The 14405-nt window shown below is 32.0% G+C and overlaps 3 protein-coding genes across 5 annotated transcripts; 2 read left to right on the plus strand and 1 right to left on the minus strand.

Annotated features, from left to right (window-relative positions):
• Positions 1-1186: 1186 nt before the first annotated feature.
• LOC121793112 (E3 ubiquitin-protein ligase ATL23-like) lies at positions 1187-1537 on the minus strand. Its single transcript, XM_042191301.1, has one exon. It carries the CDS (start codon positions 1535-1537, stop codon positions 1187-1189), a length of 351 nt encoding a protein of 116 aa, XP_042047235.1.
• Positions 1538-3596: 2059 nt separating this feature from the next.
• LOC121770203 lies at positions 3597-5234 on the plus strand. Of its 2 annotated transcripts, none has more exons than XM_042166980.1 (4): positions 3597-4091; positions 4363-4465; positions 4614-4781; positions 4973-5234. In XM_042166980.1, the coding sequence occupies exons 1-4, from the start codon at positions 3826-3828 to the stop codon at positions 5135-5137; spliced, it is 702 nt and encodes a 233-aa protein (XP_042022914.1). In that variant the 5' UTR covers positions 3597-3825; the 3' UTR covers positions 5138-5234. The 2 variants fall into 2 exon arrangements, with proteins under 2 accessions (XP_042022914.1, XP_042022915.1); XM_042166981.1 differs by having other exon boundaries at positions 4617-4781.
• A 1999-nt stretch (positions 5235-7233) lies between these two features.
• On the plus strand, positions 7234-10200 carry LOC121759142 (ribonuclease P protein subunit p25-like protein). Of its 2 annotated transcripts, none has more exons than XM_042154646.1 (9): positions 7234-7328; positions 7522-7647; positions 8382-8462; positions 8555-8643; positions 8772-8846; positions 9242-9306; positions 9391-9459; positions 9552-9731; positions 9839-10200. In XM_042154646.1, exons 2-9 carry the CDS (start codon positions 7525-7527, stop codon positions 9913-9915), a joined length of 759 nt encoding a protein of 252 aa, XP_042010580.1. In that variant the 5' UTR covers positions 7234-7328; positions 7522-7524; the 3' UTR covers positions 9916-10200. The 2 variants fall into 2 exon arrangements, with proteins under 2 accessions (XP_042010580.1, XP_042010585.1); XM_042154651.1 differs by having other exon boundaries at positions 9872-10200.
• Positions 10201-14405: the final 4205 nt, after the last annotated feature.

The following is a 14405-nucleotide window of genomic DNA, read 5'->3' on the forward strand; positions in this document are numbered from 1 at the left end:
AAATTATGCGAATCTTTTTCTATCGAATATTCCCTCTCTCTCCATTTGGCGAGGTGGAATTATATTAACAGAGATTCAAAATTGAAAATCTTTGTTAATTTTAAATTTTAATAAACGAAATACAAAAAAATAGAATAAGATCTTAGTCAAAAAAATTATGCATTTAATTTGAGATTTTTTATAATATATGTACAGCATAAACATAAATATGCAATGGTATATGTGACAACAATAACCTGCGCCACACAAATTAACAAACAATGCTACACATGTAAATGTAACCTTCTTCTTTCTCTTATCTTCTGCAAACAACCGCTCAACACCAAAAGATCCATTCCCAATTAAATTTATACATTTACAAATAAAATACTCCCTCCGTCCCGCACTACTCGCACTTATTTCCTTTTTGGGCGTCCCAAGTTACTTGCACTCTTTCCATTTTTAGTAAAAAATTTCACCTACAACCGTCATTTTTGACTTTCTTATACACTCATTCCTTAATCTCCGAGCCGAAAAGGAAATGAGCGAGTAGCCCGGGACGGAGGGAGTACTAGTAGAAGAAATCCCAAACCATCATAGCTCTTAATTTGAACTTTCTAATAAACTAATTATAAATTGGTAGCGGTGAATTAGAAGAAGTTTCTTTCTCTTTGAATTAGTTGCTACATTTTTTGCTCCTATTTGAATTTGATTTTAGTATGTGATATTTCTCCTACATAGAAAGCTAATAAAGAGATTGAATTATTTGCTGTTTAAGACGTAATATTTAGATTACATATATGATTTCCCAAAAAAAATGTTGGTTAAATGAACATGAAAGTTGCTTATTCAAGCATGCCACTCCACTTACAGCTGGTTTACAATTTAATTGAAGTTATGATTTCTCCTCAAAATTTCACATTTTTATCTATGTTTAAAAAAAATCATAAATTTTGATCAAATTCTAGTACATCTACAATTTTGAAAATCAACTGGAAAAACATTTCTTTTAGAAATCTGAATATAACCAATTTCTTTTTGCCAATTTGGCATTTTTAGAGCATTTATTCCGAACAAAAAAAATCGATGAGTGAGGTTTTACAAAATAAAATGAAAAAAATATATACATGATCATCTGCTGTTACTACTCCAGTTGAAAACAGGGAAGAAAATGAGATACAAAATTGTGATATGAGGTAAGATTATATCAGCATTGAGTGATTTGAGAGAGATTGGAATTGAATAGGTGAGGGGAGAGTTTGGCTCTGCAAAGAGGGCAAATGGGGTTTTTGGAGAGCCAGGCGTCGGCGCATTTTAGATGAAAGCCGTGATTGCAACCGGGAACCATCCTAGCCGGTTGCTCGGCCTCGATTTCGTCCAAGCAGATGGCGCAGTCGGTGGCCAGCACCAGATCTTTGCCGCTCACCGTCGCCAGTTTCTGGAGATCGGAGGCGGAGAGGCCCCTCTTTTGCCAGTGCTTCGCCGGCCCAGCCTCGTCGCTGCTTGCACGCGCAGAATAGCACAGCAAACACATGTACACCACGAAAATGGCGCTCATTCCGGCGCATGGTAGAAATAGAGCAATAAATATTGACACCTGCATCCTTTTTTTTCCTTTTTTTGGCGAATTATAGTGATTTTTGAACTGTATGTTTTTGGGTGAAAATGGGTTCTACACATTGTTTTGTAGGGTGGGATTTATAAACGGGGTGTTGTGTGGGAGAACGAGATGTCATTAATTTAAGTACTTTTATTTCGAGTTAATTGTCAATTTAAAAATATGGAATTTAGTCAGGTTTTAGTTTGTCTTGTATTTTTTAAAATTTGAATAACAAATTTTCAAAAAAAGTTCAATTTTCTTATTTGACAAAATTTATTTTAGTTTATTCTTTATTACTTTACTATTTTATTAACATTAATTTTTTTTCATGTGTTTATTGAATTAGGTATTGAATTTACTTGGAAATTATCTTGGGACAATCTGGTATTGAGAATTATTTAAATTTCATAATTTGTTGTTAAATTTTTAAAAGGTGTGGGACAAGATAAAAATTTAGCAAAAAATTCATATGCTAACGTTTACATACATTTAACGATTTTATTTTTAATATTATATTGATATTAATACATTCTTGTGCGTGAAATTTTTTGAAACATATATTCCCTCGTTAGTATTTTATATGATTAATTTTTTTTTTATAAATGAGAGATTTTTACATAGTAAGTATTACTAATAAAGTTTGGGGGAATTTGTTTCGTGAAAATCAAGAAAATAAACATGCAATGGTAACAGAGCACCGATTGTTTTCCGAATTCTCAAACAAAAGTGTTACGAATTGAAAGTTCAAATTTTTGAATTTAAGTCTCGCCATGTGAATGGAATATTTATTTACTCGGTGCACAAGCATGAAATACTAACAAGAATAGTACAAAATAGGACTCCAACTATTATTTAATTTATATAGAAGTTTAACTTTAATAAATTTTCGAGGCCGACGTGATTAATTTGAATTATATACTATATTCTTGGCCATTCTTCACTATATATTCAATTAGGGTTTTCCCCACCGGCGCGCGTGCCTTTATTTTTTAAACTACTGATACTTTTATTTATCCTAATTATTTAATTAAAACAATTACTACATCCTCTTTATATGTTATTATATTCTAATTTATAAATTTTTTAACAATCTAATTTTAATTTCAACCCTAATTGATTTTAATGTAGTTAATTCAAAATTAATATCAAATTCACTAATAATATCTGCATGACCAATACTTGAACTAATTAAGGGTGTCCGCAACAGAAATTAGTCGTTTGTATTAACATACTAAATTATAAGTTAAAATCACGCCTAAAATATGAAATTTAAATGTATTTAAAATCGTATTATATGAGGACAATTTAGGACCAAAGAATCAAATTTTGGATATACATTACTTGAAATGCATATCACATGCAATCGGTGTCGTTCAAGGTGTAGAAGAATAGGTGATTGAATAGTTTATTATTGAAAGATGAAATGGCATGTAATTTACATTACTAATTAACAAACAAGAATTTGCAAAAAAAAGGTAGTATTAACTATAATTCAACGTATTAATTCGAACATTAGAATCATGTCAAGTACTCGATTTCTGTTTAAATGCTGTGTACATTGTATGCAGATTTTTGATACAAAATTCTATGAATAAATCTAAATATTATTTCTATGAGCTGTCAGTTTAACTCCTCACCAAATTAGAGCAATGTGAAATCGGCTAAAATTAGTATATAGGTTAATAATAAGAGATTTACCAAAGAATATTACTACTATAAACATGAAATCGAATTGGGACATAGCGCATGAAGCAAAAATAATTAGATTAATTCCTTTTTACAACCCCCAATTATATACGTTTAATTGTTTTATTTTCATATTCTAACATTTATGTACTAAAACTTTTTTTAATTTACTACTAACATATCCCTATTTAACTCTTTAATTAATTATATAGCATATAAATAAATAAAATTATTATGAATGACTCATATTAGCAAACTCATAAATAAATATTTCTTGAAACATCATTCCTTTATCAGCTGTATTACCTTTGCACAGAGTTACTGAGGAAAAATCAGCACCCAAAATCGGAATGCTAAATGCTGATTCTCTGCATCTGGACGCATTGTTGGATCATCTACCTTCGTCACATCTCCTGACATCAATACGAGTATGGATTTTGTGCGCCAATTTCGGATAAACACCGCACCGAATAAATAAATCGACGTATATAGATAGCTGCTCCCCACACCTCTTCACTACATCACTACCGCAATCCTCTAGCAAAATCCAATTCTGAGAGATGGATACCAAGTCAATATTTCTCGGATTTGTGGCGCTGTTGTGGTTGTTGCGCCCAATTGTTAGCCAGTTGTCGATACCGCCGGTGCTGGACGGATTCCGCTACGGCGAGGCGTCGGCGGCGGGAAAGGAGGAGAATGAGGTATTGATTGAGGCATTTTACGACCCTGTTTGCCCCGATAGCCGCGATTCGTGGCCGCCGCTTAAGCAAGCCGTTGAGGAGTTCTCCTCTCGCGTTAGGCTCGTCGTCCACACCTTCCCTTTGCCGTGAGTAGTTAAACCCTCCCAATTCATTTTCAATTACTTATTCTGCTACGGTGATATTTTCCCTTCGGCTGTAGAATTTATTGAATTAATTGCAATTGAAACGATTAGGTCATTCTGTAGGGATTGTAAATTGTGTATTTTATCACGAGGTTTGCGTTTTGCTGGTAGATTCCTTTAGTTTTTGATTGCTTGTGTGTGTAATTTGCATAAGTTGAGAGATGTTTCATACATTCATCCACTGTGTGTGTTGATAAATCTGATCGGATTGCAGTTACCATGACAATTCATTTGCCACTTCGAAGGCTCTGCATATAGCTAATAAGATCAACTCTTCAACAACATTCCATGTATTGGAAGCCTTTTTCCACCATCAGGTACATTCTGAATTTCATATATCAGTTGTGTATCATTCTTATATTTCAAGCCCTGTTGTCTAGTATAAAGCTCGAATTACTTAGTTGAAGATTGCAATGCAGCATAACATGTTAACTGCACTTGAGATTGATAGATTGAAAATTGAAGCAGGAGCTATTTTATGGGAAGGTAACATTTAACAAGTCTAAAGCAGCTGTCAGGGAGCGTATAGTGGACTTCACAGCAAAGACACTTGGATCTTCGTCGTATCGTTCTGCAGTCAAATCCGGCTTCAACGACACCAGCATCGATAATGAAAACAGATATGCTTTCAAGGTAAACTCGGCAATTGCATTTGCTTCACTTTTATTTTAAGATTTCGCTTGTGTGTTTGATTTTTTTGCAATTGCTGCTTATGTTTTGGTCATTTTAAAGCTTCTGCACCTGGCTTGTGCGGACGAAATAACATAGAACACGAGATGAAATAGAGGATTCATATTGATCTAGTGGTTTCTTCGTGTTTGCAGTATGGTTGCGTACGAGGTGTATATGCGACGCCGTTTTTCTTCGTGAACGGATTTCCGTTGGCCGACACAGGATCGGCACTGAACTATGAAGGATGGAGAAGAGTGCTGGATCCTTTAATTAGCAAAGAGGGTAGAAACAGGCAGCGGCACGCACATTCCTTATAAATCTATGCCTTTTGGAATGGTTCTTGTTTTGCTCATGTAATAATCTATGGCTACCAATATAAGTGCAAATTATCAAATAAATCATTAAGTTTGGTCTCACACATTTTAAAATTGAATAATAAATCATCATATTTGAAAAATATGGGTGAAATTGATGCTGACATGTCAATCGATATATCTATGTGGTTAAAATAGTGATATGACAAAATGACGTCATCAGATAATGTTTTGTCAAATAAATCATCAAAGTTTCATTAAACTCTAATCAATTTCACACTTATCAAAATACAGTACTCCCTATAATAACTAAGTTTGAAAAATTCACAATTATTTTATCTTTCTTAATTTGGGCAAAATTGATGTGTCAAATAAAAATAAACTACATAGCTCGGTGATGAACTAATGCTAAAGAATAAAGTTGCATTATTAAAATAAGTTTTTCCCCTTTTCTTTTCTTTTCTTTTCTTTTTTACTTCATATCTCTTGCATCTTTATCTCTCACCCTCAGTTCCTTTTCTTCTTTGTCGATTAATTGACAGAGAGCTGAGTATTTAAGACCATCCACAACGGGTCTCGCCGGCGTCTCGCGTCTCGTCTCAGTGAGACGAGACCCCGGCGAGACGCGTTGCAGCCTCCATCTCGTCCCGTCTCGTCGCGCGTCTCGTCGCGCGTCTCGACTCGGCGAGCCACGAGACGAGCTGTCTCGCCACGCGCCTAGGCGACGTGGCGCAGCCCGGCGTCGTGCGTGACGCCCACTCGCCGGCCCGCGAGTGGGCGTCGTCACGTGCTGACGCAATAAATATTTTTTTTAAAAAAAAATTCAAATTTAAATTTTTTATTTTGGCAGCACAACTTGGCCTTCCGACTCCCCCTCAACCTCGACCGCCTCCGGAGGATGATTAGCCCTTCCGATTAATTTTTTTTTATTTTGTGTGTTTTTTTATTTTGTGTGTTTTTTTTATTTTGCGTGTTTTTTTATTTTGTGTGTTTTTTTATTTTGTTTTAATTTTAATAAAGTGTGTTTGTTTAAATTGAATTGGGTTTTAAAAAAAAATTATAAATTAAATTGAATGAATAGTAATTAAGAGACGGTATAGAGACGGAGCGTTGCAGGTTCCGTCTCTTAGTTAAGAGATGGAGGCAAAAAGGACAGTGAGGCCCTCAAATAGTGCTCAAATAGTAGTTAAGAGACGGTTTAAGAGACGGTATAGAGACAGCGTTGTGGATGGCCTAAGGCACATGAGAAAATAAGAGGTGGAAAGAGATACTACATGTTAATACAATTAATATGTGATTTAGTGACTAGTAGTATTAGTTAGTATGCATAAACGTATCGTTTAAATCACTACACGTGTGTAATGCTATTCAAATATGTAAACATAGTCAACTAGAAAACTTTAGATAGTATAATTTGTAAACATATTCAAACCTGGTGATTTATTATTTCATTTTTTAATATTATGAGATCCACTCAAATTTGATCAAACTTTATAAATTTTAGATCTACCCAAAATGTAAAAAGGCGGGTTTGTAGCCCACCACCTATTCAATCCCCTCTACAAATCGTTTATGCTGATATAATTATAGCTATTTTCCATTTTTGAGTGAACTAGTAGATGATTATGTATAAATTTATGACCAAACACATAATTCAAATTCATCTCATTATTTCGTAAGTTTACTCTATAGAGGTGGTCCAAACCTAAGTCTGTTGACAAGTTGCAAAATATCTGATATTTTTATAATTTTATTCGAAAAAAAGACTAAAACTATAGTTTACTCTTTCCATCCAAAGTTACCCATTTAATATCCATATTTTGGGAAACTAACACATTTTATTGTTAATGATTTTTTTTCCTGCAAAATAAGTCATTCTATCTAGTTGGATGGATCCCAATTTTCATTAACATAATTCAATAATTATTTTCTTATCTGTATTACTTTAACAATTATGAATGAAAATTTTTATCGTTCTAAATATCTCTATTTTTTAAATATAAAAGGAAAAAACAAAAAGAAAATAACAGCCGGTCGGACCGGGTAAGATAAACTAGGTCAGAAACAGGAACCGGACCAATAAATAGCTGCGGATGGCGCAGAAATTAAGGTTAGGGCCTAACGAAGATACGAAGCCGGAGAAGAGGGCTGGAGCCTATAATCTTATCTTTACTTGCAATTGCACTGCACCAACGTAATTCATTGCCTTAGTTTCCCTATTCGTTTGAGGAATTTCAGATCCATAGCTCTTCTGTTTTACCAGCAAAACCCTAGTTATTTCCCCCTTTCATCAATTAATCAAACGTGTTTGTAATGTTATTTTGAGTTCTTGTTTATGCAATCTATTCGCTGCGTTAATTGTGTTTTTGGTGTTTTGGATATCGCAGAGCATGGATCGGTACCAGAAAGTGGAGAAGCCAAAGATTGAGACTCCGATTGATGAGAATGAGATTCGGATTACGAGCCAAGGCAGGATGCGGAGTTACATTACTTACGCCATGACGCTGCTTCAGGTATTTCTCTGCATCTATTTTGGTAGATTCATTTTGCTGGAATTGTTTCACGCATTAAATAGATTGCTTTGTCCTTTGCGTTTGGATGATGTTCTTTCTATGTTTTTGCATTTATTTCATTTTTTAAGATTTATACTATTATTCAGGGGCACTTATGAGTGGACTAATTAATTGCAGTTCATTGAGTTTAATACGTAGCTTTCTTAGAATTCTGAATAAATTTAATGTTAGAATTTAGAAACTATTGTGCTCATATTTCCTCTTTCTCTGAGGCTCATGGTAGGAATAATTTACTAGATATCTACTAATTTTCTTCTCAAACGACGCCGACTTTGCTCGAGTGCCACTCATAGTTGAAATATTTGTATTAGTATGAGCTGATGATTGTCTTGCATAGTTTCATGCTGATTGTTTGCTTGCATTTTGAATGAGGCCTTAGGCATCTGGAAAATGCTTGTGATATGCGTTTTTCATCAATACTTACTGTGAACTTGGGACCTTTTTTTACCTGTTAGTTGTTTCCAGGTTCTGTACCATGGGAAATACATCTAAACTAGAGTTTTCTGTTTGTATTTTTTTCTATTCGACTTTATGAGATTATGATCGACCGTACTGCATTCTTCATGTGCATGTTTTGCATGTTTATATATGTATAGATAGTGATTATTATGTTTTATAATTTGGGATACTTGTTCTGTACTTGTCGGAGAGTCTAATTATTCAATGCCTTGTAGGAGAAAGGTTCGGATGATATAGTGTTTAAGGCAATGGGCAGAGCCATTAACAAAACTGTGACGATCGTGGAGCTTATCAAGGTTTTTTATCTAGTGGCATTTTTGGTTTGATTTCAGAAGTTGATTTTTTATGGTTCTCTTCTCTGAAGATATTGCAATTTTCTTTGGTTCAGAGGAGAATTGTTGGTCTTCACCAGATTACTGCTATTCAATCTACTGACATAACCGACACATGGGAACCCCTGGAGGAAGGGCTTCAAATGTAAGGGCCAAACTTGATGGAAAAAAGAAACATTTTTTAAGTTGTAAATTTATACTACATCTTGTTTTTTCGTCTGAAATATTGAAGAACAACTGGGTTCCTTACAAATTGTGTTCTCTCTTTCTCAGTCTGGAAACCACTAGGAAAGTTTCAATGGTTACAATAACACTCTCAAAAAAGGAGCTGGATACGAAAAATGTCGGGTGAGTTTATTGAAGATTTCTGCTGTTTGGGAGTTTTGTTTCTTTTATGTAGTCTGTGCTGTATCTTTGATAGGCTGTTTGTTTTTCGTCTTACATTATGCATATGGCATGTTTGTGTTATTCAGCATGAGTCTATATTCAAGTGCTGCTGTTTTCATTTTAGTGTCCAATAAAAATTATGCTAGGTGTCAAGTCAATATACTTTTCATTAGGTTGTTGGATTGGAACTTGAACTCAATAATTTTTTAATTATTTTTCTTATCCTTAGGTAAGAGAGGTAGGTTTATTGTGAACTATTACTATGAAAGTATTTTGTTTTGTTTTGTTTTGTTTGAGTTGGAGACAAGTAGTACCTATTACTATGATACTGACTTGCCAATTGCCATCATGTTTAGATACCAACAGCCAATACCAGAAGATCAGGTGAAGGTGTTGTCTCCAGATGTAGACTATGATGGAGGTGGTGTCACATTCTAGTTCCTGTGTTTTTAAGAACTACAACTACATTGTTGTTGTTTTGACATCTTTCTTTTTTTGGGTCCAGAGGGATCGCCTCCTACCCGTGGAAGAGGCCGAGGTGGCAGAGGGAGGGGGAGACCTAGATTCCAGTCTGGTATACATTTTGTTGACCTCAATGTTGTCTGAACTCCAGGGTTCTGCAAGTTGTCAATTATTCATATACTGAATGAGCTGTTGTTTCTATAGGGAATGGCTTTGCTTATGCTGAGTATGATGATGGAGGCTATGAAAGGAACCGTGGGTATGCCAGAGGTAGGGGACGAGGTAGAGGCCGTGGTTTCCGTGGCCGTGGAAGGGGTGGCTACAATGGTCCTCTGGGGGATGCTCAGCATGATGCTGGAACCTACAATCAAGAAGCACCACGAGGTACAGAGTTTGTTGACATCAAATATTATTTTAGAAAAGAGTTACTCCTCGTTCCTCTCTGCTTTGTCTTATTTTTGGTATAGCTGAGTGAATTAGTTGTGATGCAGGTCGTGGCCGTGGGAGGGGAATTCGGGGAAGGGGTCGTGGGTTCAGAGCTAATGTGCCTGTCCAAGCAGCTGCTTGAGATGCGTAGGTGTTCAAAACTGGGGTTTATTATTGTACAAGGACAAGGACAGTATGTTCTATAAGCTGATATGTATCCACCACATCTCTATGTTTGTTTTTAGTTTTATTGATATTTATTATTTTTCCACCAATTCTAGTTGTAATTTTAGGGTGTAATCATTTTAGACTTGCTTGAGCCGCTCTAGCGTGCTGAGTCGTTTTTGTTCTCTTTGTCACGCATATTTCATTCGGACATCCATATTTGTTTAATGCAACGTGATTGGTGTGGACCACATTCTTTTTATTCTTATATTTTGTGATAATTTGCTATTTGCTAGTTATTGTTATTGTTATTGTTATTGTTATGTTTATCTGTAATGACAATATTAGTTCCTGCTGCTAATTTTTGTGTCACTCATCACAAATCTCAAACAGTTACATGGGCAATAGATTGTTAAATATCTAGTAATATAAAAAGTGAACATATCTTGATTTGGAATTTACTCTTGTTAGACCTTGAATAAATTCATCAAGAATCCAAACTGTTAAATATTTTAATGAATAGAGACTTTGTTGCTTGTTTTGATGCATTTTCTTTGCCACTAGCAGTAGCATGAGTCTTTGTTACTATAGTCTTAATGAGTTTTTTTTAACACCATTATACAATCTTTTCAAATGCAAGTTGGATGAAGTGAATAAACTTCTCTAACAAATTATTCTTCTAACCGTTATATATGCAACATTTTATATTAATCAATAATTTAAATACATTGTTTGATTACTATAGTACGACTTTGACAGCGTCAATTGGTAACTACATTAACCTAACTAATTCAAGAATCATGATATTCCAATGATTGGTTACTGCTTGATTTATAACTTATTGGGTCGGTTGATTTATAATTATAGGCCAATTATATAGAATTCCTCCTTATTTTCGTTTCTTTGCTAAAGTCATCATATATATATATAATTAATATATTCGACTTTGCTTAAAAACTGTTTTAGCACATGGCAATGATCATCATTAATGGCGTACGAATTGTACATGTTATTTTGTTCAATTTCTTCTGTTTTACGCGTCGCCAAAATAATTGCAAAATACAGGAAACTATATAGAAACGTCACCTCCTTTAGTCAACCATAATTGTCAATAATAAAAAATTTATAGGTGCTTCAGATTTCAATTCAATATATATGTGAACATCTTGAAACCAGGCGCTTCATCCGGCATAATTGAATTATGACTTGAGTGGTCACAATAGAAATAAAATAAAATAAAAACATGCAAAGTAGGTATTATTAGTTTCTAGACGTATTACTCACAATGAAATTTGATAAATGGTAGTAGTAATTGATAATTGATGATTCAGTTATCTTATTTTTTAGTATTTTGGATTCTCTAGTTCCCTATCCCAACTCAAAATCAATCTCTATTTTTGCAATGTTAAAATCTTTAAAATGTTGCAATAATGTCATTAATTATTTTCGATTTGTTGCAATATTTCAGAAGTTTTGTTGAAATAAAAAAATGGGTAAATTTTCATGCATTACTAAATTAAAAATCATCCCAAAAATAAAATTACAAAATTTGACAATGGTAATTGTATACTATTATTGTGAGCTTATCAAATTCTTTAGTCGATCTTAAGAAAAATTATTCGAGTAGTTATAATGTGTTTCTTATCAAACATCCTTTTAATTTGAACTATATATAGTCTATAGGTGCGAAAAACTTATGCATCAAGTTAAATTTATAGATGAGATTAGCTAGCTTCTCCAACTATTAATAATTTATTAGGTTTCAAGTCAAACCATAAAGTTGCAACAAAAACTTAGTCTTGATAGATAATTAATATGACTGATCATCAATCAATCATATTTCTATAGTTGTATGTTTACTTCTTAATTCTAAGGTGAATGAAATGATTCCAGCTTAATAATATTAGAGACATGCATTAATGGTAACAACAGAACTGATGAACCTTTGTAATTAATTTTTTAATTCCATTAGGCAGAGAAATTAACAACACCAAGCAATGTTAATGCCAATGACATGTGCGTAACACATGAGAATAAGAGTTTAACAAACTTTGTATATACAAAGTTGGGGTATATTTGTCATTTTCTATTATTTGCATGATTGAGGGATTTACCTATTTTAACTCTACTTCAATTTTACATTATAACCCCTCATATTAATTAAGGAATGAACTATAGTACTTTCAACTAAATATAAAAAAGAAAATACTTGAAGTTTTTTAATAAAAATATTTTGTTCTCATAAATTTATACAAATATTTTGCGTCATGTTTTTCTAGTTTTAACAAGAAATATGAAAATAAGTAAAAAAAAAACAGTGAAAATATTGATAATTGAATTAATATTAATTAAGTAAAATTAATTTTGAAAATAATATAATAATATATGTATATTATAAAATTAATTAAAGATTAATTTTGTTAGTATATTATATTTTCCACTTTCCTTCAATACTTAACATACAATTCTAAAAATCTTACTTTTTAAAGAATTTATTTAAATTATCCTTTTTATTTAAAAAATAAATTAATTTATATTTTTCAATTTGAATCTCATATGTTCTTGTATTTTATTTCATTTTCTTCAACTGTTTTAATATTTATGATTTGCAATATAATTTGAAGCATGTAATTTCATATATCTTAAATATTTTCTTCAATAATTTATGTTTTTTATTTAAAAAACAATTTTTATAAACTTATTTTTTCATAAATTTATTTATATTATCCTTTTATACCAAATACTAATTAATTTTTACAGTATATTTTTTAATTTGGATCTCATATGTACATTGTATTGTATTTTATTTTTTTCAACTATTTTAATATTTGTTATTTGAAATATAATTTGAAACTTGTAATTTTGAATATTTGTTGTATAGGAAGGGGTGGGTAGGTACGGTATACCTTACCGAAACCACCATACCGTAACTTCGGTATGCGAAAAAATCATACAAATTATCTTACCAAAATTTTCGGTATACTGAACTTCGGTATACCTTATTTTCGGTATGGAGAATTTTCATACCGATATCATACCTCATTTTTGGTATGCCGTAACAAAGTTCGGTATACCATACTTTTGCGGTATACCTTACTTTCAATATCAATGAAAATTGAATATTTGAGTTTTAGAATACTATTTTTATTTTATAGAAATTTAAATAATATACAGGTATTAAATACTAGTATATTTTATTCATATTATATTATATTTCACAATAAATTTTATAATTTAAAAATATATAAAATACTTTATATATTATTATATTCATATTTTACGGTATATACCTTAAATTACGGTATATACCGAATTTCGGTATGCCGCGGTATACCGCGGTATATAAAAATTCATACCTTTACCTTACCGAAATATTTCGGTAAGGTATCATACCATACCGAAAATCACGGTATACCGAAAATTTGATATTTTCGGTATTTTTTCGGTACGATAAGGCCGGTATTTCGGCATTTCGGTATTTTTCCCCAGCCCTATATAGGAGTAGTATATAGCATACGGAGAAATATGTAAAGAAATGTCAATATTTGTTACTATTGTAAAAATTCACATGAATGAAGATTTAATTTCCTGGTATATATTTTGAATATATAATTAATAATACAATTGAAGAATGTGATAGGTGGGCGCCAAGTGCCACGAACTCCATAATCAAATTACCTCTAATATTATATCATTTGATGCACTATAGAATATAAAAAAATATTAATCAATTTTTTTTATAATGGGTTTAAAAGGTAGAAATTAGAAAATAAAATACCAGTAGTTTTAATAAAATTATACATGGCATAATATGAGATAAATTCTAAATAAAAGAGTATTTTGCCCATTTTTACTTTGTAGAAAAAGGAACAATTTATCTATATTCATATATCATTGTGATAGTTTAAATAAAATGAACAAAAAACTTATTCCATTAAAATATGAATGATTATTCTATCTATTATTTTTTTTGTGAATCTTTTAATAACGTACCAGTGGACATTTTAAAAATAAAATCAATTACTTATTTTTTAGTTATAAATGATTGAGGAAAAATTGTGCTTCGTAATAGTATATTTTGCTTTATATAATTATAAATATGGTCAAATTAGTCATAAAAGTATGTAATTAATGATGCTACCAATTCAAAATATTTTAATATTATCCTATTTAAATTAAAAGGGCATTTTGTATGTACAAATTTTGTTAATTTATCTTTATTCTAAGAATAATTATGGTGGTAAATAATTATGGTCAAAACAATGCACATGACATGTTACAATACGTACACATAAAATGCATAAATCATACGGGCTAGGTAATTATATGATAAAACTTGATAATACTTTCAATCTAATAAAATCCAATATGAACTCGATCTATTAAAAAAAGTTCTCAAACTGAATATAAACTTGACTTACTGTCTTGAAACCCGAACAAGACCTATACATGATACAAAGTTGTTAA

The sequence above is a fragment of the Salvia splendens genome, chromosome 2 (assembly GCF_004379255.2).
Source record: "Salvia splendens isolate huo1 chromosome 2, SspV2, whole genome shotgun sequence".
In the NCBI taxonomy this organism is placed as follows: Eukaryota; Viridiplantae; Streptophyta; class Magnoliopsida; order Lamiales; family Lamiaceae; genus Salvia; species Salvia splendens.

Excerpts from the sequence above, each read along its gene's own strand:
- LOC121793112 (XM_042191301.1), bottom strand. The coding sequence starts at position 1,537 with ATGAGCGCCATTTTCGTGGTGTACATGTGTTTGCTGTGCTATTCTGCG.
- LOC121770203 (XM_042166980.1), top strand. The coding sequence starts at position 3,826 with ATGGATACCAAGTCAATATTTCTCGGATTTGTGGCGCTGTTGTGGTTG. Across the intron at positions 4,092-4,362 it reads GTCCACACCTTCCCTTTGCC|TTACCATGACAATTCATTTG; the intron begins GTGAGTAGTTAA and ends ATCGGATTGCAG. Across the intron at positions 4,466-4,613 it reads AAGCCTTTTTCCACCATCAG|CAGGAGCTATTTTATGGGAA; the intron begins GTACATTCTGAA and ends TGAAAATTGAAG.
- LOC121759142 (XM_042154646.1), top strand. The coding sequence starts at position 7,525 with ATGGATCGGTACCAGAAAGTGGAGAAGCCAAAGATTGAGACTCCGATT. Across the intron at positions 8,644-8,771 it reads CTGGAGGAAGGGCTTCAAAT|TCTGGAAACCACTAGGAAAG; the intron begins GTAAGGGCCAAA and ends TCTCTTTCTCAG. Across the intron at positions 8,847-9,241 it reads CTGGATACGAAAAATGTCGG|ATACCAACAGCCAATACCAG; the intron begins GTGAGTTTATTG and ends CATCATGTTTAG.